The sequence below is a fragment of the Mobula birostris genome, chromosome 12, assembly GCF_030028105.1.
Source record: "Mobula birostris isolate sMobBir1 chromosome 12, sMobBir1.hap1, whole genome shotgun sequence".
Lineage (NCBI taxonomy): Eukaryota > Metazoa > Chordata > Chondrichthyes > Myliobatiformes > Myliobatidae > Mobula > Mobula birostris.
The window spans coordinates 62,943,625-62,968,596 of record NC_092381.1 but is presented as its reverse complement, the minus strand read 5'-3'; the positions used below and the strand labels follow the sequence as shown (position 1 = coordinate 62,968,596).

Below are 24,972 nucleotides of genomic sequence, written 5' to 3'. Positions count from 1 at the left end.
AGCTGATTTTCAATGTTCAGTCTTGTTATTGCCAAAAGCATAAGAACTTTAGGTTTTACTTGTATTTTCATTTTAAAAAATAACTGATTAATTATTTGTGACCCATTTTGATATTTCAACATGTTCTGTGAATGACCACTAGTCTGTGCTGTTGCATAGTTTAGTGATGACTTTCATGGATATTAGAAAAATTAAGTTGGACATTTTATTGTTACTTGCATACTTAATAATTAACATTGTTCAGTATTAGCAAGTGAAATGCTCTTAAGACCATAACACATGGGAGTAGAATTAAGCCATTTAGCCCATTAAGTCTGTTCTGCTATTCCATCATGACTGATTTATTATATGTCTCAACCCCACTCTCCAGTCTTCACCCTATAACTTTTAACATCCTGACTAATCAAGAATCTATCAACCTCCACTTTAAACATACCCAATGAATTGGCTTCCACAGCCATCTGTGGCAATGAATTCCAAAGATTCACCACCCTCTAGCTAAAGAAATTCCTTCTCATATCTGTTCTAAATGGATGTTCCTCTATTCTGAGGCTGTGCTCTCAGGTCCTAGATTTCCCCCACTATAGGAAACATACTCTCCACATCTACTTCATCTAGGCCTTTAAGTATTCAATAGGTTTCATTGAGACAACCACTGTCCCCCTCCTCCCCTCATTCTTTGAAACTCCAGCGAGTACAGGCCCCAAGCCATCAAAATCTCCTCATGCGTTAAGATCTTCATTCCCTCCATGAACCTTCATGAACCTCCATGGACCCTCTTCAATGCCAACACATCTTTTCTTAGAAAAGGATCCCACAATTGCTCACAAGACTCTGAATGCTATCTGAGCATTGTCATGGTCTGTTGCTCCAGTGTCATGAAAAATTGAGTCAGAATTATATCAGTGCAATCTAGGAGCAATAACTTACAGGGTTATTTCATTGGTGTGGATCGAGGGAGACCTCTGTTTACTTCAGTGGCCTACTTGAAGATGGCTGCATTCTAGGCCAATGCATCATCTCATTTGCAAAGGCTAAGTACAGTACAGACAGAAAAATATGTGCATGGATATAATGGTCTGACATTTCATGGCAATGGTAGGTTACTTGGATTTGTCGTTTAACCACCAATTTAGCTTTCTCAGCACCAAATTTCTGGGCACATTCTGTACGAAAACCACTCTTCTGCTTGAAGGCAAAGTCCTGTGCAGTTCAGGACTTTTGGGGGATATGTTCCAGCACATGGTGGAATCGATCATAACGTTGAAAAAGTTTACCTGCTGAATAAATTGTATTTCCTGCCTTAGTCAACTGTCAAAACCATGACTGTTTATAATTGTTTCTGATAGTCATAATCATTAAAATATTAAAAATTAAATAGCTTGCTAATAATTTTAACTGAAAATAGAAGACATTTAAAACATTTAAATAATTTGATTTTTTTTTAAAGTAAAGCTAAATGACTTGATACTTGGTCACTTGCAGCTGTTTCTCTGCATTAATATGATTGGAAGTTCTTCCTGTGCAAGACAACCTGGCATAGGTTTAGCTGGGGAATTAGACTCCATGACAACTGATTACACATTTTTTTGGTTGAGTCAAGAGGTTCAGCATAGATAGTAACTGTACATTTAGGAAAATAACAATAGTTAGAGAAGAGATAAGAGAGGTTGGATAGTGAGGTTATAGAGTGTGGTGTTGTACATTTCTCTGATGCAGAATTCATTACTTAATTGACCTATATTTGGGTTGTTAGTTGTTTCCCTAGTTTGTCTCTTTAATACACCAGTATGGCCACACTTCATGATGGAATGTCGAATAAAGGGATTCTATTCTGGTTGGCTGCCGGTTACCAGTGGTGTTCCACAGGGGTCAGTGTTGGGGCCGCTTCTTTTTACATTGTACATCAACGATTTGGATTATGGAATAGATGGCCTTGTGGCTAAGTTTGCTGACGATACAAAGATAGGTGGAGGGGCCGGTAGTGCTGAGGAAACGGAGAGTCTGCAGAGAGACCTGGATAGATTGGAAGAATGGGCAAAGAAGTGGCAAATGAAATACAATGTTGGAAAGTGTATGGTTATGCACTTTGGCAGAAGAAATAAACGGGCAGACTATTATTTAAATGGGGAAAGAATTCAAAGTTCTGAGATGCAACGGGATTTGGGAGTCCTCATACAGGATACCTTTAAGGTTAACCTCCAGGTTGAGTCGGTAGTGAAGAAGGCGAATGCAGTGTTGGCATTCATTTCTAGAGGAATAGAGTATAGGCGCAGGGATGTGATGTTGAGGCTCTATAAGGCACTGATGAGACCTCACTTGGAGTACTGTGGGCAGTTTGGTCACCTTATTTAAGAAAGGATGTACAGAGGGTACAGAGAAGATTCACTAGAATGATTCTGGGAATCAAAGGAGGGTAAGAGGGTACAGAGAAGATTCACTAGAATGATTCTGGGAATGAGAGGGTTAACATATGAGGAACGTTTATGCGCTCTTGGACTGTATTCCTTGAAGTTTAGAAGAATGAGGGGAGACCTCATAGAAACATTGCGAATGTTGAAAGGCATGGACAGAGTGGATGTGGCAAAGTTGTTTCCCATGATGGGGGAGTCTAGTACGAGAGGGCGTGACTTAAAGCTTGAAGGGCGCCCATTCAGAACAGAGATGCGAAGAAATTTTTTTAGTCAGAGGGTGGTGAATCTATGGAATTTGTTGCCACGGGCAGCAGTGGAGGCCAAGTCATTGGGTGTATTTAAGGCAGAGATTGATAGGTATCTGAGTAGCCTGGGCATCAAAGGTTATGGTGAGAAGGCAGGGTAGTGGGACTAAATGGGAGAATGGATCAGCTCATGATAAAATGGTGGAGCAGACTCGATGGGCCGAATGGCCGACTTCAGCTCCTTTGTCTTATGGTCTTATGGTATTGCTGCTGAATTGTGCTGAGTGATTAAGACATTAAAGGTAAAATATAAGCAGGAATTTATATTTAGATTCCACAGGAGGGGCACCAGATTTTAACAAAAATCAAAGTGATATAACTTGAAAGTGCAAAGAAATATCAGAGATGCTGTCATTTTAATCCTAGTTGAAGTAACTGCAGGAAAAATCTCCACAGGAATAAAAATTTGAACTCATAATTGAATCAAGACTCACTCAATATAAAATTGCAATTATTTTAGTCAATCCTACCTAATTGCTTAAGTAACACTGTCCATAGTCATGTGAACTGTACAGGAAACATTGTGTGCAGCTTTTGTTCCTCACTGTCAATTGTTTTTTTTTTTGTTGATTTCAATTTATTCAACTTTTTTTTTCAAAAATGTTTTCGTTGCATGTTCTGAGTTTGATCTGTATATGTTCTCAGTTCAAAGAGTTATAAAAGACTTCTAATTTCCAATTTTTCTTTCTTTAATACACTTACACTTAAGCTAAATAACTTGTTTATCAATGGTGTTCAATCACATGGGACAGATTCAACAAATGGATTTGAGAAGGCGAAAAATAGCTAATTCACAAACAATCCAGATATATATTTAGAAATCAATATCTTGCCATGGTGGTTCTATGGGCAGGGGAATAGTAAGAAAGAACATTGCAGGAGAATTGATAAATACTCGGAATGTTTGTGTCCCTATTTAAAGAGCGGCAATGAAGTCCATGACTCCGCATTTTGTAAAAAAAAAATGTGGGCCTAATGGATTAGTGGTCTTTACATAATGTGTGCTTTTTAATATTTTTCTGAAAATGCACTTTTGAGCCATCTTTTCAAAGCCCAGGATCAACTTTAGAAATTGTAGAGCCTTAACCTCAATAATCATTTTGTTTAAAAGATAACTAAAATTCCCTGTATTTCAAAATAGTTAAAACACAGGAGGTTGTTCATTCATTTGAATCTCTACCAAGTGTGTAAGAACATTCCAGCAAATCTTGTGGCCTTTTATCAAAGACTTGCTAGTTGATGCAATGCTCACAATCTGCATGTGCCATGAAGTTCTTTTCTTCATAGCGGTAGATTAGGAAGCAATTGAATAAATGGCACTAGCCGTGTGGAGAGCCATTGAGATTACATCTGCCATTGACAGACATCCCACCCTGCATAAACTCATTTCAGGGAGGTAGCACCCCCGCCCCCCGCAGCCCCATATCCCCCCCCCCACGGTCGACCTCCAAGGGTGTATGTAATATTTTGTTTAGTGATTTTGTCTAATTTGTAAACCAAGTTGGGTATATGCAGAAAATGTGACGTTAAAATATGTATTTATATTATATTATCATGTTTATTCTATTACAAGTTTAAGCAAGTCTACAGGGAGTTTGGCCTCATCAAATAGGACATCAATAGCATAGCTCCTTAGCAGCCAGCCAGCTAGTTTAAATAACGTTAGCTATGCTAATGAACAAATGACACCTTTTAAACTCACCTCAACATGTCTTTTACATTTTAACCCACCATGGGCAATAGAAAAGTCACTGTTGCAAATAGTGCAGCGAGCAACACCGTCATTATTTTTGAGGTCGACTGTAAAGCCCATCCACAGAGAAAACTTATATGTCTACTTAGCAGGGGGCCGCAATCGTTTTTGCACTGCAGACCGGTTTAATATTGACAATATTCTTGTGGACCGGCTGACGGGGGGCAGGGGTGTTTATCACAACTGGAATATAGGTGATAAGTCAATCGCATCATAACATTTTAAGTGACGTCTGGATATTAAATACACAGCGCATATTTTCCCTGTATGAACATATAAAATCATTGCAACACACCAGTATCGCTGAATCAGTGGGAGTCCTGGGCTTGTTTTCCTGCAACAACACGGTCCTATCGAGGGGTGATGGGAGACAGCGATACTCGAAGGGGGTTCTTTATGTTCAGTCTATTCCGCAATTTAGTTTTCGTTGCATTCTTTGCAGAAAACCCCACTTCAGAGATATGTTGGAAATGGAAGCAATGTTTTCAGTGCTTTCGTGGCTGTCTCAGGATATTCAGCCTTGTCTTTGATCCAGAATGCCGGCAGAGATGTTACGTCAAACATACTTTTCAGCCCACCGTCATTTGCAAGCTCGAGGAGTTGATCTTTTTCCCGCACTGACATGGATGATTCACTGGAGACATTCACTAATGGTTCACGGACCCATTCCTTTGCTCATCTCGGGTCACTGATGACCTCGCGTGCGTTAAAATTCAACAGTGCGTGACAGGAAATGAGGAAAGATGCAGCTGACTCATATCGTTTCATATCGCCAAATCACATTGTTTCCTTGCAGCCCGGTGGTTGGGGACCACTCTTAGCATGAAGAGAGACCAATCAGGATGCTTGCTTTCCCTCTCCCCCTCCCCCTCAAAAAAATCTATTTCTGGGATATTGTATATAATTTCCAGGCGTCAGGGAACCACTACTGAGATGCGGGAGACTCCCGGAACTTCCGGGAGAGGTGGGATGTCTGCATTGACCTATTGTGGCAATAGGCAAATTGCAGTGGGTCCAGGTCTGAGGCAGGAGTTCAGTCTAGTCATAACCAACCTCTCAAAGCATTTCATCACTGTCGAGTACTACCAGGTGATAGTCATTAAGGAAGCCCACATTATTCTTCTTAGGCACTGGTATAATTGTTGCACACTCTCTGTATACACATGACTGTGTGGCTAGGCATAGCTCAAATACCATCTACAAATTTGCTGACAATACAACCATTGTTGGTAGAATCTCAGGTGGTGACGAGAGGGCGTACAGGAGTGAGATATGCCAACTAGTGGAATGGTGCCTCAGCAGCAACTTGGCACTCAACGTCAGTAAGACAAAGGAACTGATTGTGGACCTCAGGAAGGGTAAGATGAAGGATCACATATCAATCCTCATAGAGGGATCAGAAGTGGAGAGAGTGAGCAGCTTCAAGTTCTGGATGTCAAGACCTCTGAGGATCTAACCTGGTCCCAACATATCAATGTAGTTATAAAGAAGGCAAGATGGTGGCTGTACTTTATTAGAGAGTTTGAAGAGATTTGGCATGTCAATAAATACACTCAAAAATTTCTATAGTTGTACCATGGAGAGCATTCTGACAGGCTGCATCACTGTCTGGTATGGAGGGACTACTGCACAGGACTGAAAGAAGCTGCAGATGGTTGTAAATCTCGTCAGCTCCATCTTGGGCACTAACCTACAAAGTACCCAGGACATCTTTTGGGAGCGGTGTCTCAGAAAGGCAACATCCATTATTAAGGACCTCCAGCACCCAGGGCATGCCCTATTCTTACTGTTACCATCAGGTAGGAGATGCAGAAGCCTGAAGGCACACCCTCAGCGATTCAGGAACAACTTCTTCCCCTCCGTCATCCGATTCCTAAATGGTCATTGAAGCTTTGGACACTCTAACTCACTTTTTTAAATATACAGTAGTTCTGTTTTTGCCCATTTAAAAAATCTATTCAATACACATAATTGATTTACTTATTTATTATTATGTTTTATTTTATTATAATTTTTTCTCTCTCTGCTAGATTATGTATTGCATTGAACTGTTGCTGCTAAGTTGACAAATTTCACGTCACATGCCGGTGATAATAAACCTGATTCTGATATTGCACGTGGGAAATTTAATCATTGAATAGTTTAAAACTTTGAATGCAGTCCAACCTCTTCCTGATTCAAATTAATATTTTGCAAGACATTGCATCTGGTAAACTATTTATGTTTTTCTAACTAGGATAAAGTTGGAAATGTGTGGTGCAGTTTATCTATAATATTGAAGGTGAAGAGGATTCTATCACAACAGACACAGATATGGCTCAGGTAACCTTTTTCTTGTTGAGCAATTTTGTGTGGTTTAGATATTTCAGTTGTTACTATAGCAATGAAAGGGTTGACATTTTGAAAGTAATTGTGAATACATTTAATAGTTGAATACTGTGCATTTAATTTAGTACTCTGTACGTCTATCTCTGATACCATAGAGATCACTTGGCTTTATGTATTCAGGGAAACTGTATTTATAATATGAGGATTTGCAAATGAGCATCAATTGAGGTGGCCGGGCCAGTTAGCTATAGATGGGTGTCAAAGGGAAACAAAGCTTGTTCCAGGTGGCAAGGAGAGACAGTTGATTAGTAATTAGAATCAGAGTTATGAAGTTCTGTAGCACAGAAGCTTATCCAGAATTAATTCAAAACACAGCAGATTTTAATGGCAACAGTATCTGTAAATCACAAACTACATAATATGCAAACAACAGGAATTCTGCAGATGCTGGAAATTCAAGCAATACACATCAAAGTTGCTGGTGAACGCAGCAGGCCAAGCAGCATCTGTAGGAAGTCCTGACGAAGGGTCTCGGCCTGAAACATCGACTGCACCTCTTCCTACAGATGCTGCTTGGCCTGCTGCGTTCACCAGCAACTTTGATGTGTGTTACATAATATGCACAGTTTTTTTGTTTTCTACAGTATTCAAATTTATTTTCTCTTGGACTATATTTGCCCTTTCCACTGGCTTGTTGGAGTGAATGAATGAGAATGAGGTTTAGTATCATTGGCATATATTGCTTTGTGGCAGCGGTACACTGCAATACATAATTAAAAATTGCAGTAAGAAATATATATGTATGAGTGTGTGTGTATTTGTGCGTGTGTGTTTATTGACTGAGATACAGTCCTTTCGGTCCTTTGCACCACGACGTCCAGCAATCCCCTAATTCAACCCTAATCATGTCATAATTTACCATGACCAATTAAACGACTTACTGGTAGGTCTTTGGACTGCGGGAGGAAACCGGAGCACACAGAGGAGACTCACACAGTCACAGGGAGAACGTACAAGCTCCTTATAGGCAGCAGCAGGAATTGAACCGTGTCGTCTGTACTGTAAAATGTGCTAACCTCTACACTACTGTGCATGCTTCTGTCTCTCCAAGTAGTCCCATCGAGTCTCGATGATGCTGAGATCAGGGCTTCATTGAGACCGTACCATCTGTTCCAGAAATCCTTGTTCTTCTTTTCACTGAAGATACAAAGCCTCAAAGCCTCAAATGCAGTTATTGTGTCTGAGTCCACCACATTCTCTGGCAGCACATTCCAAATATCAACCATTGCTTAAAAAAAACCTTCCCTCTCAGATTGCCTTTAAAACTCCTTCCTATCATCTTAAATTTGTGCCCTCTTGTTTTTGGAAAACCCTACTATGAGAAAATGTTTTTTTTTGATATCCACCCTATCTATTCCTCTCATAATTTTATATACTTGTATCATGTCACCCCTCAGGCTCCTTTGCTCCAGAGAAAAGAACCAATCCTATCCAATCTCTCCTCATAATTAATTCAGGTAACATCCTGGTGAATCTCCTTCCTACTCCGTCTGGCACAACCCCATTCTTCCTATAGTATGGAGACCTGAACTGCATGCAATAAATGCAGTATTGTGCAAAAGTCTTGGGCACATATATATATGTATCTGTAAAGCAAAGATGCTTTCAAAAATAATGAAATGAAAAATTTCTAAATATATAAAGATAATTATAAAGAGCAGTAAACAGTAAAAAACTAAATTGAATCAGTATTTGCTTTGACCACCCTTTGCCTTTAAAAGTGCATCAATTCTCTTGGGTACTCTGACATGCACTTTTATAAGAAGATCACCTGATAGGTTGTGCCAAGCATCTTGGAGAACTTGCCACAGTTCTCCTGTAGAATTGGGTTGACTCACTTGCTTCTGCCTCTCCAGGTGATCCCAGACAGTCTCGATGATGTTGGGATCAGGCTCTTCGGAGGCCGTACCATATGAAACCATTAAAAAAAATATTGGGTGCCTAAGACTTTTGCACAGTAGTGTACATCTGTACTATGGTTTAAATTATTCAAAAATGCAATGAAAATATTATGAGGACACATTGCAAGGAAAATACGAAGGGATTATTGGATAGAAGATTAAGGGCAATTAAGGGCTATCTTTTTTTTGGACATGCACTTGGCACATTCTTATTCTCTAATTTAGCTTTGACATTTAGACAGGAGAGCATTATTTCTAACCTTATGGTAAATGGAAGTGGATGAAGAATTTTCACAACATTCCAAATTGCTTTTATCAAGTGGTAAAACAGATCTGGGCAGTGTTCTTAGACTGGTGTTTAAAGTCAAGTCTTTGCTTCTAATCAGTGATTCTCCAAACATTGATTTCCTGATCTTTCAAGTCTTTCACAGAAATTTCACAAAACAGCTCAAGGCAAATCATGTATATTCATTTTAATACGCGAGGGTCTGTTTTTCCCTTGATGTGAAGTGATTGAATTAACTCTATGTTTAACAATAATTGTTTCTCTTATCAGTTTTGCTGCAACACTTCTGACACTTCTGCCTACATGCATGAAGTTGACAATGAATCCCACAATAAAGGGATTCAAGTTTGCACTGGTAAGTTGCATTTTGTGAATTGACATGCATTGCATACAATTTTTTAAATATTAACTTTCATTTGGCAATAAGAGCTAAAAGGATTTTAAGCTGTGGTGATCGGCATTGTATTTGATTCTGTGCCCTCCTGCCCTGTCTAGAATTGGTTCTTCTCAGCTAGAAGCAAAATTACCGGAGTTCTCTCTTTTCTCACCTTAGTGATTCCTTTTGAAGTGTGTTATATTGTCAAGTCTGTTTGTGGACTGTTATTAACCTCCACATTGTTAAATACTTTTTTTGTGTGTTTATATCAAGAATAGCTAATTGGTTGGGACTGAAAGCAGATGTCACTTGAGGAGTGGTCTCCAACTCAGTCTATTTAGTGTTGGCCCACTCCCCAAGATCCTTTTGTTTGCAACTACAGGTCGACCTTCACTAATCCGGCACCATTGGGACCTGAGGAGTGCTGGATTAGTGAAAAGCCAAATTACAGAAGGATCACATTAAGCATAATCAGTGCTGGATTATTGAAGGAACCGGATTGCAGGTAGTCAGATTAGTGAAGGTCGACCTGTATTTCCTTTCTGGCGAAGGTGATGTCAAATAGAGAAATTGGCAGATTTTCCCTTTCCTAGTCTGAAGGACACTAGCAAGTCCATGTCACAATTGATTGTGTAACTCGAGCTATCGTCTTCCTGCTCTGTATTGTTCTGTTCATTTACTTGCCCTTTGTTTTTTGTTAATGCTTGGGGATTTTTTTTTGTCCTCTGATAGTAAATTGTAACATTCATAATGCAGAAGAAAAAAATTAATCTTTGTCTTTAGATTTTGATCTTTTGTGGCTTGGCAGTTATTCAGTGAATGTGATCTAATATATATGTGCATTGAAAAAAAGATAGATAATAACAGAATCCCTTCATGTCGCATTTCTCCGTGTTGCGGTGGAGTGACCCACTCTACAGACACACCATTGGAAAACTGTCATGTTAACTGTGCTCTTCCTTCTTCAATGGCCTGGTGGGCAGTGAAGGCACAGATCAGTGTAATTGTGCTATTGTAATTGGCGTCACCCTGTCTCTGAAGAGCAAAAATTGAATGCTTCCAGTCTTATCTGTTGTGTACCAATTCTGGCTGGATATGTGCCTCCTGTTGCACCAACACTTGCTGTTTAGTCAAGATTGATGGCTTGGATGAAATTCCAGAGGGCAGGCAGCTGCTTTAGATCTCAAATAAGAGTTGGTGCCTGCAGGAATGGAGAGGGATAAAATAGGTGGGAGAATAACCTTGACAGCACAATTATAAATTCAACAGTTTTTTTTTGCAACATGCTTCTAACTTTAAATTAAATTTACTTTCTGTAAAAATTCATGAATTGACTGTTTGCTAACATGCACTAGTAACTGACTTGAAAAACGTTCTATAAATCCTGTGGATCATTACAATTTTGTAAGTTCTGACAGCTTTGGGTGGATTGGGCAGCTTCGGGCAGATTTATTCTTGGAATATGGATTTTCTTTTACTTAATCATATATTTCAGCTTTAGCTACTTTATGCACAGTCTAAACAAATTCAAGCACTCTCTGGACTAAATTACTAAGTGTTATAATTCTGATCCAAATTTTTGCTTAGAAGCTACAGACATGAATGATGCACAATAATTTGATGGATAAGTATTCCTGCATCCTAATTACCCATACAAGTGAGATAATTTAATGCAATTTGTCTTTTTCTTGATTTCCATCATGCTTCTGTGGGCAGTTGTCAAGTGTAATACCCCAGGGGAAAAAAAGAACAATATTCATCCTATTTTTAAAAAACCCTCTTGCTCTGGGTGGAATTGGAACAGACAGTTCACTCAATAATTGTTGTGCCATTTTGTTAGAAGGGGAGAGGCAATAATTTTGCTCAATATTCCATAAAGTCAATCTTTGAATGATTTTAGACCTGCACGTAGAAGCAAGTTTTTGAAACCTCTAGATGCATAGTGGACAGACTCCAATAATCACTAAATTTTATTTTGAGAATCGCCAAGTTAAAATAAGAAAGATTTTCTTCTTTGGCGATAATGATTAGACTTGGTGTTCTTTATGAGGAGGGGCTATCTTTTATATTGGATTGTGCTGGGACTTATGATGACCCTGCTCTTCATTTATACAATTATGCAAGTTATCCTTGTGTAGCATTTATCTCTGAGCCCCTGTATATTAAGTAAGAGACTATATTTAAATAGTGATAAAAATTTCTGAAGTCCATTTAGCCACTGCTCCACTTGAACATTTCTTGATCTGAGATAATACAAGTGGAAAATCACAGGACAAGCTCTGGACCCCATCCCTCTATCTTGAGTCATTGACAACTGGGAAAAGAGCAATAACTAAATTAAAGTTTCTCAGGGTTGCTAACATTTGTGAATCTGTACCATTCTATGTACTGGGATTCTTTAGAAGGGAACACAATTAAGAGTTTGAAGAGAATATGTTGATACTTTCTTGCAATATGTAACTGGCACAAGCTAAGTTAAATTTCTTCTCTTTTTTTTGTAATTTCTAGGTCAATTGTTCCTTATCATTTTTCCTGTTTTCATTCCAAGTTCATGAAAAATCTATACTTCTGGCAGCTATGTAAGTTTTGGGAATTTGTTCTTTAATGTCTTACAAGATAAACCATGTGATAAGTGATCCTCGGCCTCACTTCAGTGGTGCTCTTCATGGGCATTGTTCTACTTTTGGAAGGTTGTTACAGATCAACCCAGGCCCCACTTTTGCTGGGGTCACAGGAGTGAGAAATCTGTTTATTCCTCTGAATGATCTTCCTTTGTCAGGTGTCCACTTGGCATTGAATCTGGGACCTTGCTCTTCGTGGGCCATTATCTCCTCAGACATGTTTGGTATTTTTATTGACCATGATGCTGTTATGATTTTTTTTATTGGAACATTTTCTCCCCATTTTGGCATTATACTGGGTTGCCTCATAGGATATGTGGAGAGTCTAAAAGTTAACATTTCAGCTCATTGTTCCTTCATCAGAACTGGAACAGGTTTTCACTTTTTCTTGCCGTTCAATAGTTATCACTCACGTAACATCGTGTTCTTTTGCTATGACTACAAATGTCTATATACACACACACACACACACACACACACACACACAATGTCTGTTTGCAATAACAGAGGAAATATGTGCCGATAGTTTCCATTATAACTCTAACACATTAAGAAAGCTCACTTAAGTTACTTGAGGCACTTGTGCTGTCTAAGTAATACTGTGAGTTAGAATTTTCAGACTGTCATGTGCTTTGGCTAAGTGTTCAAATTAGTTAGTTGTCGATATTTAAAGTACAGTAGTCTCTTTGACCACTGCCCTTTGCCTTCTATGGATGAGCTGGCTCCGAATATAAATGTCCAATTCACAATGGATCCCATGTATCTTAATCTTCTGGATGAGCCTACCATGAGAGATCTTGTCAAACGCCTTATCTAAAATCCATGTAGATGACATCCACAGCTCTACCCTCATCACTCTCATCACCTCATCAAAAAAAAAACTCAAGTTAAGTTCAAATTCGTAAGACATGAATTGTCCTGCACAAAGCCATGCTGGCTCTCCCAAATTAGACCACGGTCTTCCAGATGCTCATAAATCCTATTCCCAAGAATTCTCTCCAGTATCTTCCCTACCACTGACTTGAGACTCACCTGTCTGTAAGTTCCAGGATTATCCCTGGTTCCCTTCTTGAACAGTGGATCAACATTAGCCACTTGCCAGTCCTCCAAGACCTCACTTGTGGCTTGAGAGGAGAAGAACTTGGGCTCCAGCAACCTCTTTTCTTGCCTCTCTCAAAAACGGGTATATCCCATCAGGCCCTGGGGACTTATCCTTCTTAATTCTCTTTAAGAGACTCAACACAACCTCCTTTATCTCGGAATGCCCTAGCATATCAATGTACTTGGCTCTTCTCGCCCTATTCTCCATGTCCTTCTCCTAGTTAAATACTGATATGTAAAGTACTTATTAAGGACCTAGCCCACATCCTCTTCATCCAAACAAATATTTCCCTCTTTATTCTTGTGGTCCTACCTTCTCCCTAGTTAGCTTCTTTTCTTGATATATGTGCAGAATACCATAGGATTCTCTTTAACCCTTCTTGCCAAGGACTTTTCATGGCTCTTCCTAAGTTTTCCATTTCCCCTCGAGTTCTTTACTGATTTCTTTATAATCGTCAAGGGCACTGTTTGATTCGAGCTTCTGAAACTTTATATATCTTTCCTTTTTCTTCTCGACTAAATTCGTCACCTCTCTTGACAAACAAGGTTCTATTATTTTGTCATCCTTGTCCTTCCCTCTGACTGGAACATACCTGTTCTGTACTCTGTGCAGGACAGGTACGTCTTTAAACATTCTCCACATCCAAGATATGGATTTGCCCAAAAACAGTTGTTCCCAATTCATTCTCCCTAGTTCCTGCCTAATGCTCTTGTAATTTGCTCTGATCCAATTAAATACACTCCCTCCAAATCCATACTTATCCTTATCTATATTATCTTAACACTTAAAGAGTTGTAGTCACTGTTCCCTAACTGCGCATCCACTGAAAGGTCGGTCACCTGGCCAGGCTCGTTACCTAACACCATGTTCAGTACAGCCCCTTTTGTTGGACTTGTCAACATATTAATTTAAGAAACTCTCCTGGATGCATCTAACAAATCCTGCTCCACCTAAACCTCTTGCACTAAGAAGGTTTGTATTTGGGAACCCTATTAAACTCTTCTCGGGCTTCCAACCGGGTACAGATATTGAGTCAAAAAGTACAGGAGGTGTATCTGTTTGGGTTACCTGAAGAAATTGGCAATAGCAGAACATTGCATTCGCAAAGGCCATAGGATTGACTTTGACAGCACAAAACTACTGTGCTGTGCCAATGACTTTGGGATCACCTGGTGAAGGAAACCATTGAAATAAAACTAAAGGAAAAGAATGTTAACTAAGGTGAAGGTCTTGCTATAAGTAAGAACTGGAATTCAATTGTAAACAAGGTGGGACAGCAGAAATCTGATTGGATGAGGACTAACCAATCAGGACAGATGATGGGGCTATAAATACCACCAGCCTGAACATGCCTGGGCATCATCCCTGATGAAGATGCCAGAGTTTGTTATCAAAACATTGGTTAAAATCAATACCTCTACCTGTTGGAAGTCGGAGAAGAGTTTATTCGTCATACATGCCAGGAAAGTACTAGATCCTTTTTTCAACAACCCTGCATATATGTTCCTCAATATTACAGTAACTACTGGGGGTGGGGTGTGTTTCTGTAGTACAATCCCATCAGTGCGTTCTTCCTATTTTGGAATTCTACCCATATAGGCTTAGTAGACGAGCCCTCCATTATGTCCTCTTGAAGTGCAGGAATGATATGGTCCCTGATTGGTAGTGCAGCTTTCCCTACCCCTCTTTTACCCTCTCTCTATCTTTTCTAAAACATTGAAAACTTGGGCATTAAGCATCCATTCCTGTTCCTCTCAACCAAGTCTCTGTAATGGCCAGAACTTCAATGTTACCGGTACTGTACTTCCATGCCTTCTTCATGAGTAATGAAGAGTAATCACTGGCATGACTTCTTTGGCCAGGAACTTGAAGCTCACCCTTTCCACCACTGATCCCTCAATGAGGACTGGTGTATGTTTTCCCAACTGCCCCTATTTGAAGTCCACAATTAATTCCTTGGTTGAGTGCAAGGTTGTTGTTGAAACACCACTCAACCAAGTGATCTGTCTCGTTCCTGTACACCACCTCATTGTCCTCTGAGATTCTGCCAACAAGGATTGGTGTTATTGGCAAACTTATTGACAGCAATTGAGCTGTGCCTAGCCACACAGTCATGAGTGTGGAGAGAGAGATAGAGACAAATATTTAATTTTTAAAAAGTTTGATCCTTTGCTAGTGTTTTACTTTCTATTGTGGCTACATGTTTAGAATGGTTAACTGTTCAGCCTGATGTATTATTGGTGTAAAATAGACAAGGGAACTCCCATACTATCTTGATAATTTTGTGCTCTGAGTTGATCCTGGCAAGGTCAGTCACATCAGAGGTTGGAAAGAGGGAGCAAATACAAATCAAGTAAGCTCTTGCAATTCATTAAGCAGTTTGCATTGACTCACATTATGTTATGTCTAGCCTGAATATTCATAATGTATTGTAAGAACTCACTCGTGAAGAATGGTTAGTTGGATGGTGACCTATAACTCAACTGATGTTGATGCTGTTAAGAAAAATGGAAACAATTAAGCGTCATTGAGGTATACAGCTTGTCAATCGACCTTTTGTCCCACAGGGTTCATGCTGACCATCAAGCTCCCATTCTCCCCTTATCAGCTTATTTTGTGCACTTCCTATAACCCTCCAATTCTGCCTTTCATTAACACACTAAGGGCAGTTTACATCAAACAATTAGATTATATATCACAGTGGGATGTGGGAGGAAGTTAGAACATTCAGGAAGATCATGCAAGCTCAACACGGAGAGTACTGTAGGTCAGGATTGACCCTGTGTTGCTGGAGTTCTGGAGCAGCACCTCTACTGACTGTGCAGTACTGTAGTAGCATCCAAGAACTTGTTGGGTGGATAGTGAAGCTGTGACTCAGAAGCAGGCGTGTTTTGAAGTTGTTTCAGTGTCCCATTCGGATCACATTGTGTGATTGCATTGTATGGAATAATATTGGCAATTTGCTGATCTTAAGGAAAAGATAAGGAAATTCTTGGGAACAGGAAAGGAACGTTAAGCCTCGCAAAAGAATTCCTTTTTGGTTAGACCAATCCTACCAATTTTGTTCCTTATTTAATTTCTCATTCTCTGGTTCAACTCTATGGTTCAGTGATCTTTCCTAGCAACTTGCTTTACAGGTCTGTTGCAAAATTATTTAGCTATTTTGCTTAACTACTTAAGCCACCATATTAATTTTTAATACCCCTTGGCATTTGACCTCAGTGATCTTTTTGTCTGGCTCAATTTAGTTGGTTCCATTATTAATCTTCAAAATGTTATTTGTTTAGCTTATTGTAGAGTCTGCTTTCACCTAAGGGGAAAAGCTTTACTTGTAAATGGAAGATATTTTCCTTGTACCTGACAGGCTGATGTGTGTATGACGAATGTGAATCCAATCTCAGTTCCATGGTGATCATAGCAATCAATGCTTTAAGGAATAGACACATGAGTGATGAGTATATGGCTGAAAGCGACAGTATAATAAACACTGTGCACAGTGTACTTACACAGATAACATGTTACAATGCATTCAACTTGCATTAACTAAAAATTATTGCATTTTAGTTTCTGTATCTGCTTATGCAAGTTAGATATATTGTAAAACAGCACGTTAATAGGTTTAAGAAATTTCCATTTTTTAATGTCACTCTACTATCAGGTTCAGTGATCTGTCCTGGCAGCTTGGTTTACAGACCTATTGCAAAATAATTTAAATATTCTGTTTAAGGTATCATTTCAATAAATGCAACATTGAAATAGTTCCAATGCATTAAAACATTTTAGCTTCTATCCAAATTATGCTCAAGATTTCTGTCACATTACCAACTTGGCCAATGCTTTAAGCTGTGGTAAATTTGTGGCTGGCATTGGTTAAAATTGACAAAATTAATTTATTGACCTGCACTGAAAGCTGATTGTGTAGCAAAGCATTAGGCTATACAGATGAGGAAGGTTCCAGAATTATCCACTAAGGCAGCGGTATGGTGCTATGATTGGCATGTGGGTTAGGAAAAGCTTAAGACTTACAGCAATCATTTTACAACAACTATCTGGATTATACATTGGTACAGGCAAGTGCCTGCTTTTGAAGAATGATATTCCAGTATGAATTACCCTATTAGGAAAGCAGTCTGCAATAGATTTAATTTTTTTTAATTGAGATTAATCTTATTTATATATCAAAAAAAAGTTTGGGATCTGTATGCAAGACTGAATGGAACAGCTGAAGTGAAGTATGTTCATGAATAAAATTTCTATTACTAAAGTGATTGGGAAAGATAAGAGATTAAATTACTATTCCATAGTTAGTTATCTGATTCCAATTTTTCCTGTCAGTTAACAATCATGACATGACCTTGTTAAACGATCTTTTACTCTTGATGGAATACTTCACAGGCATTCCTCCTGTATTCATTTTCTTATTTAAAAATTTTTTTTTGTTCAAATTTCCTCTCTTTCTGAAGGGAATGAACCTTCCTGGTGCATAATTCCATTAGCACCACACACTCAAAGATTACTGACCCGCTTGTGTGGCTAATTCAACTGGCAAAGTGGGAGGGAGTGAAAAGGCAGAACTAATTTTCATTTCTTAGAAATATTTCAAAATAATTGTTCCTGTGCAATAAAGCTTGATTAATCTGGTTTACTATCAGTAATTATTAGCTGATGGGCATATAAAAGACAAAGGGATATATAATAAGTAGAAGTTACAAATCTTTTGCACTTTCCCCAGGAACGTTAGTGCTGTTATTTTTGGTTTGATACTGCTGTTATTCTGCCTCTTCCACACGTCCGTTCTTAATATTTTTTTGTCCTTGAAAGAAATTGAGTGGGCTGGTCATCTGATTGAATGTAAGATTATTTATCATATGGTCAAATAGACCATGGTATTTCCTGTCAACAATATCAATGAAGTGCCTGTTAAAATATAAGCTTTAAGTGTTCATGCTGATTCAGCTGAAAATGTCCAGGATTCCATCTCCCCACTGCACAGAGCTTTAAGACTATTTGCGACTGCCCTGACTGAGGTGAGCTAAAGGAGCACAGACTGGGATTGAACCCCTGACCTCCTTTGTCTGAGCAATTCACCCCATATAAAGCTGTGAGTTTACTTATTGATATTTTCAGTTCAATTTTGTCCAAATCTTTGTTTATACTGCTCTTATTTTGCTGGTTTTCAGACCTGTATTATTGATTCTACATGAACTGCCCTTCATGACAACCTGGTTTTTGCTGGTATCAACTTTTAGGTAAGATCAATAGTTTTACATGGCAGATCACTACATGTATATTGTACAACTTGTGTTGGTTCTACGTCTAAATATTTCTTCATTTCTTTTCCTAGTAGAATTGAGAGGAAACTCAAGATTCAGGGGCAAAAAAAAACATTTTTTTTTTTAACAAGTTTTAAAAAAATTTCTCTTATATAGTCTTAGTAAATAACAATCATATTATTCTTTTAAATATTCAAAAGAATATTTTGGAACTGCTTCCAATTCTTGTGCTTAAAGGCATGTCTTCTTCCTGCTTTGGGTACTAGACAGTTTTTTTGGTGAAATGTCACCAAGCCTGACTAATTTAATGATCAATCCATCCTTGCAATGTACTCACTAAAGCAAGCAACAGACGCTGAAGTCAGTATTGTTAATCTTTAGTTGCCAGTACTATATCCAAGGTAACAGGTTTAACTTGATAGCACTAGACACGTAAATCTAATTGAGTTGGAATACAACTTTTCATTTGACATTTTTTTCCTTTGTGTTCTTACAGTATGTTTCCCCTGTTGCTAAAAGATGGCCTACTCCTTCCTTATATTGTTAGCTCTTTGACATTCCTTCTCGTCACAATAAAGTTGTTATCAGCCTTTGAAAAAGTGTCCGTGGAGGATCTGCAGCTCCAGCCGTTTTTGCAGAGCTTGAGGAGGTACATCCCACACTTTGCAATCTCATCATATGTTCCAAAGCTTTCAGTAAGTAATCTCAGTACTTTAGAAAAAATGGTTCATTGCAAAATCATTGTTTTAAATTTGTCTTTATTTTCCAAAGCACCCAAGCCTTCAGTATTGGGTCTTGGGTTGTGATCCAGTTCAGAGGAATTGAAAGGAAGCTAACTATTATTAACTTAGCCACAGGAATGGCCAGTCCAGGAAATGGACACTTTCACAGCAGTACACGTCTAAGGTTGAAATGCTAATGAATTCAAGAGAGCTGCATAAACAAATCTTGTAGAACTTACGAGGAAATGTACAAATACTGACAAAAGTGAATGTAAACACTTGGTTTCTGGATTGTGATGAATTTGAAGTGTGTTTTTGTATATGCAATGCATGAGATGGATCTCAAGATGCTTCATCTTGGTTTTTGTTAGTTCAGTGTTGCCCAGCAATTAGCATGAATCGTAATTAAAGGGGGAGCTTTCTTTTGAGGGGGCATGTGAAAAAAACAAGTGTCTATCTTTAGTTCATCTAATTGGTCTTCTTAACATAAAGGCCAATAAAGAATACATAGCTTTGAAATAATGCTAAGGAATCTCTTGTACTCGCCTGAAGAAGCAAACGGGTCGCTCTAGAATGTCCTATTTGAAAGACAGCTCTCTCTTCTGAGAAATGCATTGGAGTATGAGCCTAGAACTTGTTGCTAATATCTCTGGAGTACCATATGGGACCGTAACCCTCTGACCTCCTACTGAAGAGCTCTAATTAAAGAACAAACTGAAACTGGAGAACTGATTTTAATTATTTTACTTTCTCTTGCATCAAGAATTGATTGTCGATTTATTTTTCGGGTTGGTTTGTTTCATAGTTTAGACATACTATGATACTATACAGCTAGTGTTGGGTTATAGAATCTATAGGTTATTTATGGTTTAAGATTATTAAATATGTTTCAGTATTTGGGATTTACACCCTTAAAATATGAAATGGATTAAAGAAATTGTAGTTGAATGTGTAAAAAAAAAAAAAAAAAACCGTAACAAACAACTTTTTTTTATTCCTACAGTTCCTTTTATCTGTGATAGCCATGGCAAGTCTTAGTTTGATTAGTGTAACACTAGTTCCTCCACCACAACTGCCAGACTTGTTCCCCGTCTTGGTGTCCCTAATTTCCTGCTTCCACTTCTTGATCTTCCTGGTGTACTTCAACATTCTGCATCTATCGGAGCCTGTGTTCAAGAAGCATCAACGGAAAGTGAAGTAGAGCACTGTTTGTTTTATTGCAGCGCAAAAATAGAATCTGTTCCACTGTATATTACAGTAAATAAATGATACTCTATGGTCCAAAATGTAAAAATTATCATTTTAAAAAATTATGTATTAACTTATCTGCCTCAATATATCAGTACATGCTGAAGAAAGCACCATGGATCCTGGGTCTTTCTGCTGTATTTGATCTAACAGTTAGGATGTTTCATGTGACCACGGAAACACCGATTTTAAAGAGGTGAGAAATCAGCCATGTTTGCTGCTCCTGACTATCAAATGAACTTTGATGACAAGTGCAACAATTTGAGTATCTTTTGTGGAAAAGATTAAGTTTATATATGATGTCTCCAGTAATTATTATTCTGACAGTACTTTTACACCTGCATAAAGTAACCAAGATTAATGGCATTAAGTTAATAACATATCTTGGTATTGGCCACTCCCTTTGAGAGGAAGTGAAGAAAACAAAAAGGATACATGCACCAGCATGCTCAGATTTTGACCCTGGGCCATTTGTAAAGAGAACATTAAATAAGAAGTGAGTAAAACAATTGATGTGTGCTTCCTGGTTTTAGGGAAGAGAGGAAATACACTGTAAAGGGTTGGGAGCGTACTGATCTCATCCACAATCAGACAAAGATAAAATCCAATTAAAGAAATACTCCAATCTGTCACGGTTGTTTTTAAGGTAGTACATCCAAAACATTGTGAACAATGCCGGACTCTCTAAGAGTTAAATTCCATTATTCTTGTCGACCTAATTTACGTACTTTACCATTTTTCCTGAAAGTGCAGACTGCAATTTTTCTAGAGATGTTTCATGTGTGATTTCAGAGTGTGTGTGTGTGTATATATAAATAATGTACACCCACACACCCACCCATTTATAATTGTGGTATATCCTGCCCCTTTCTTAACCTGACAATTAAAATTTACATAAAAACTAATTTGGTAGCAGGAGTGGCCTATTCCATCCCTTGTGCAGATTGCGGGAGATCAGTGCCATTCTCCAGCACTAATCCCTTCATTCCCTAATATCCAAAAATGTGTTGATTTCTATCTTGGATATAATTGCATGGCTTGGCATCTAGTTTGGGAGTTTCCAGCATTCCTCTCCCTCTGGCTGGACTCATTACTTATTTTAGTTCTCAGTGACCAATCCCTTCATTTCAGGCTGTGATCCCTAGTTCAAGATTCAACCTCCTCTACCAGACAGAGAAAATTTCATCCCTAAATCTACCCTGTAAAGCCCTCCAACAGTTTACCAATTTTGTATCTTTTGATGAGATTAGTTTGCATCTAAAATGGAGAATATAGATCCAGTCTGCTTAATTTCTGCTGAAAAGCCAAACCCAAATTCCAGAAATCAATTTGATTAACTTTTGCAACTATACTCTGCCGTGCGTGCAGAGGTTGGATCAATTTATGGGATTCCAGGTGCTGTCTTGCTGTCTTAATAGTTTGTAATAGGAGGATTTGGATCCTTTTGAACACCATCTTTTAATTACGTATCACTGAACAAACACTCCATTTTTGTTTTTTTAATGAAGTGGATTACCTCTCTTTTGTGTGAGATTAGGTTAGCTTTATTTGTCACATGCACATAGGAAATACAGTGGAATGCATCATTTTTTTTTTATAAAATCAACAAGGATTGTGCTACTGAAGGGTTTGGCCCGAAACATCGACTGTACTTTTTCCATAGATGCTGCCTGGCCTGCTGAGTTCCTCCAGCATTACGTGTGTGTGCTGCAAGGTTTGTGCTAGGCAGCCTGCAAACGTTGCCACGTTTCCAGTGCCAACATTGCATGCCCACAACTCACTAACAGTGGCGGTACATCTCTAGAATGTGGGAGGAAACCGGAGCATCCGGAGGAAATCCACATGGTCACGGAGAGGAACTCCTTATAGATAGTGACAGTGTAATCCATTGGCACTACTACGACCGGCCGTAATGGACTTCATTAACGATGCAGCTAGAATGGAAAATAACACTTGAATGTCGATTCACTTGAATTGCATGTTAACAACTGAGTTTTGAGAGTATTCATGTAGTTTACTGTTTTGGGTGTACTTAGTATCAGCCCAATTCTCAATAGACATGGGTCCATTGTATACACAGTAAATGTCTAAAGATCAGTTCAAACCCTACAGTGCCCATGAGCATCAGGACACCTGTCCAAAGTTGAGGAAAGCTGGTGCAGAACCCATTAAATTTTGCACTGTACCTCACCAGTATTGTATTTCATTGGGATGATTTAATATTGATACAGGGAATATAGATTAGAGATTTATTCCTTGCTATTATCTTAAAGAAAAAAAAGGTTGTAAATGGGAGATATGAGAGTTGTGTAAAAGATGGTTACAGCAACTGATGTAGTTGCTGTTTTAAATTTTATCACAAAATATTTTCCACATGAATTGAGGTAGAATTGTCTTTTTGTCATTGTCAGCTGTTAATTCATTTAAGATTTACATATTACCAAAATGTCCATTTAATAATCTGAAACAGCTGAAAATTACTAATTTCAGTCACTTTAAATCTGAAGCTTGTTGTTATAATATGTATAACACAGCATTCATTCTGTGTTCATTTATATTCATTTCTAATAGTGAAGGCAACAAAGTTATTAGCAAATGGTTAATAAAATTAAGATGTCATGACCTACTGGAGGCCACACATTCCCACCTGCTTTCTCATCTCTTCTGGGTTTATTTGTGTTTTAATGGGCTTTGGAATTTGGAAAGCAGCATAACCATGAGGTGAGCAAGATTCTTTGCTCCCTCCAGCTGCACTGGAAAATGACATTCATGACATTCTGAGCAAATGACAGGCCCAGAACATTGAACGAGACACCTCCAGGGCAATGCAATGAAAATCTCTTTTTAATCATGTGCTTGGTAAGGGTCATGGCTGCCAAGCAGCTCAAGAATGCTCAGAAGAAATGGCAGTGATCTCTCATGTCAGTAGCTCATTCTGTCATATAGATGCAGACTGTCCTTTCCTGGTTATTACTGCAGTATAAAAACATTAGTTTTATGTTTGGGATAGTTTTCCATCCCCACCCCCTCTCTCCAGACCATCACCCTCCTTCCAGCCCCATCACCACCACCATCCCTTCTCAGTTTTTTTCCCAGTTGGCTTCACATGGTGATAAAGTGAGAGCTATATGATCTACCTGATGCACAACTGGAAAATGGATCTTGGAAGCACCAGCTGTCGAATGGCAGAAAGCTCCTGCATTAACCATTTATTGACTATGATCATCACTATGTTGTATGTGTCAGGCAGGGAGTGGGAATAGGTTAGTGAGAGCAAAGTAGTGTTGCTCCCAAGTATTTATATAAAAATTTGTAATTTAAAAACAAAAGCTAGCCTCCGTGGAGCTACTGGAAAAATATATTTAGGCCTGTAGTCTCCTTTAGAATATCTTCCAATCAGTGTTATGCTGCTGGCTCTACTTTACATCTAAAGACAAAAAAAATTGCTACTATTTTTAAACATTGACATATGCAAGAATGCCATTGATTTGCTTCCTAGATTTTGCTTCCAATTTAAATTCTAGAAAAGTGTTGGAATTAATTTCTTCTATCAGAAGTCTTGAGCACATTGTTGTTGCTTTATTTGTCACGTACATAGAAAATACAGTGAAATGCATTTTTTAAATCAAATCAATCAACAAGGATTGCACTGGGCAGCCTGCAAATGTCACCATGCTTCCGGTGCCAACCACCAATTAATTTCCTTTTTGAAAATCTCCTGCAGGATTTTTCCCACTCTTGGGCTTTCCTTCCATACTTCCCTCCTCCATTTGCTGATGCATCTACCTTTCCCAATTTGTATTACTCAATTTGTATTTTATTTATGAAGCTGCATTTCCGAATCCTTTAAGATGGTCAACCGAAGTCCAATATACCTGGATTTATGATTCTCAGAAAGAGGGTACTACACTGTAAGGCAATCACCCCATAATCAAGTTCTACTGTTTCTTTCAATCATGATTAATCTATAATTGAAACTTTTCCATAAACACTTCATGAATCCATGAACACTACCAAATTATTGCTTTTCTTTTGTAGGTGTTTATTTTTTTTAATTTGTAGTAATTTAATGTCTTTGCAGTGTCTTGCTGCTGCAATACAACAAAATTTGCATCATATGAGGCAGTGATGATAAACCTAATTTTGTGTCTATTTCCTTTGATGCCCTTAAATAACTAAGTTTTGAAAACCTCAATTGATCCTGTATTTTCAGCCTTGGGGTGGGGAACGAGATGGTGTCAGAGAATGCTTAAGACAAGTCTGCATGAAGTCATGGATATTCTTAGTCTTAGACTTTGATCTGACTAATGATGGCTTGATGAGTTTGATGTCATAATTTTGACAAATACTCATGTAATTAGGAACTTATGTCAGACATGATGGCAAGAGAAATGATGCATCTTGTGTTTGAAGGTGGAAAGGGGAGGTCATAAAATTGCTTTAGTGCTCAATTTGTAATAAGTTACATAACAGGTCTTCTGATTGGTATCAGCTGGTTCTTAAACTTTTACTCAACATTAAAAACTGGCAGTGATCATTTACTGGAATGTTCTTAATTGTCTTTAACTTGAGAACCTGGTCTT

At 38.4% G+C, this 24,972-nt stretch overlaps 1 protein-coding gene across 2 annotated transcripts in view; it reads left to right on the top strand.

Annotated features, from left to right (window-relative positions):
* Positions 1–23,234, top strand: part of alg6 (ALG6 alpha-1,3-glucosyltransferase) — a 56,256-nt gene extending 33,022 nt beyond the window's left edge. The window contains exons 8-13 of one of the 2 annotated variants that reach the window (XM_072273910.1): positions 6,709–6,794; positions 9,318–9,402; positions 11,932–12,002; positions 18,327–18,395; positions 18,916–19,114; positions 20,145–23,234. In XM_072273910.1, coding sequence (XP_072130011.1) covers positions 6,709–6,794; positions 9,318–9,402; positions 11,932–12,002; positions 18,327–18,395; positions 18,916–19,114; positions 20,145–20,342 — 708 coding nt within the window. In that variant the 3' untranslated portion in view covers positions 20,343–23,234. The remainder of the gene's footprint in view (positions 1–6,708; positions 6,795–9,317; positions 9,403–11,931; positions 12,003–18,326; positions 18,396–18,915; positions 19,115–20,144) is intronic. The other variant, XM_072273909.1, reaches the window with a different exon arrangement.
* Positions 23,235–24,972: the final 1,738 nt, after the last annotated feature.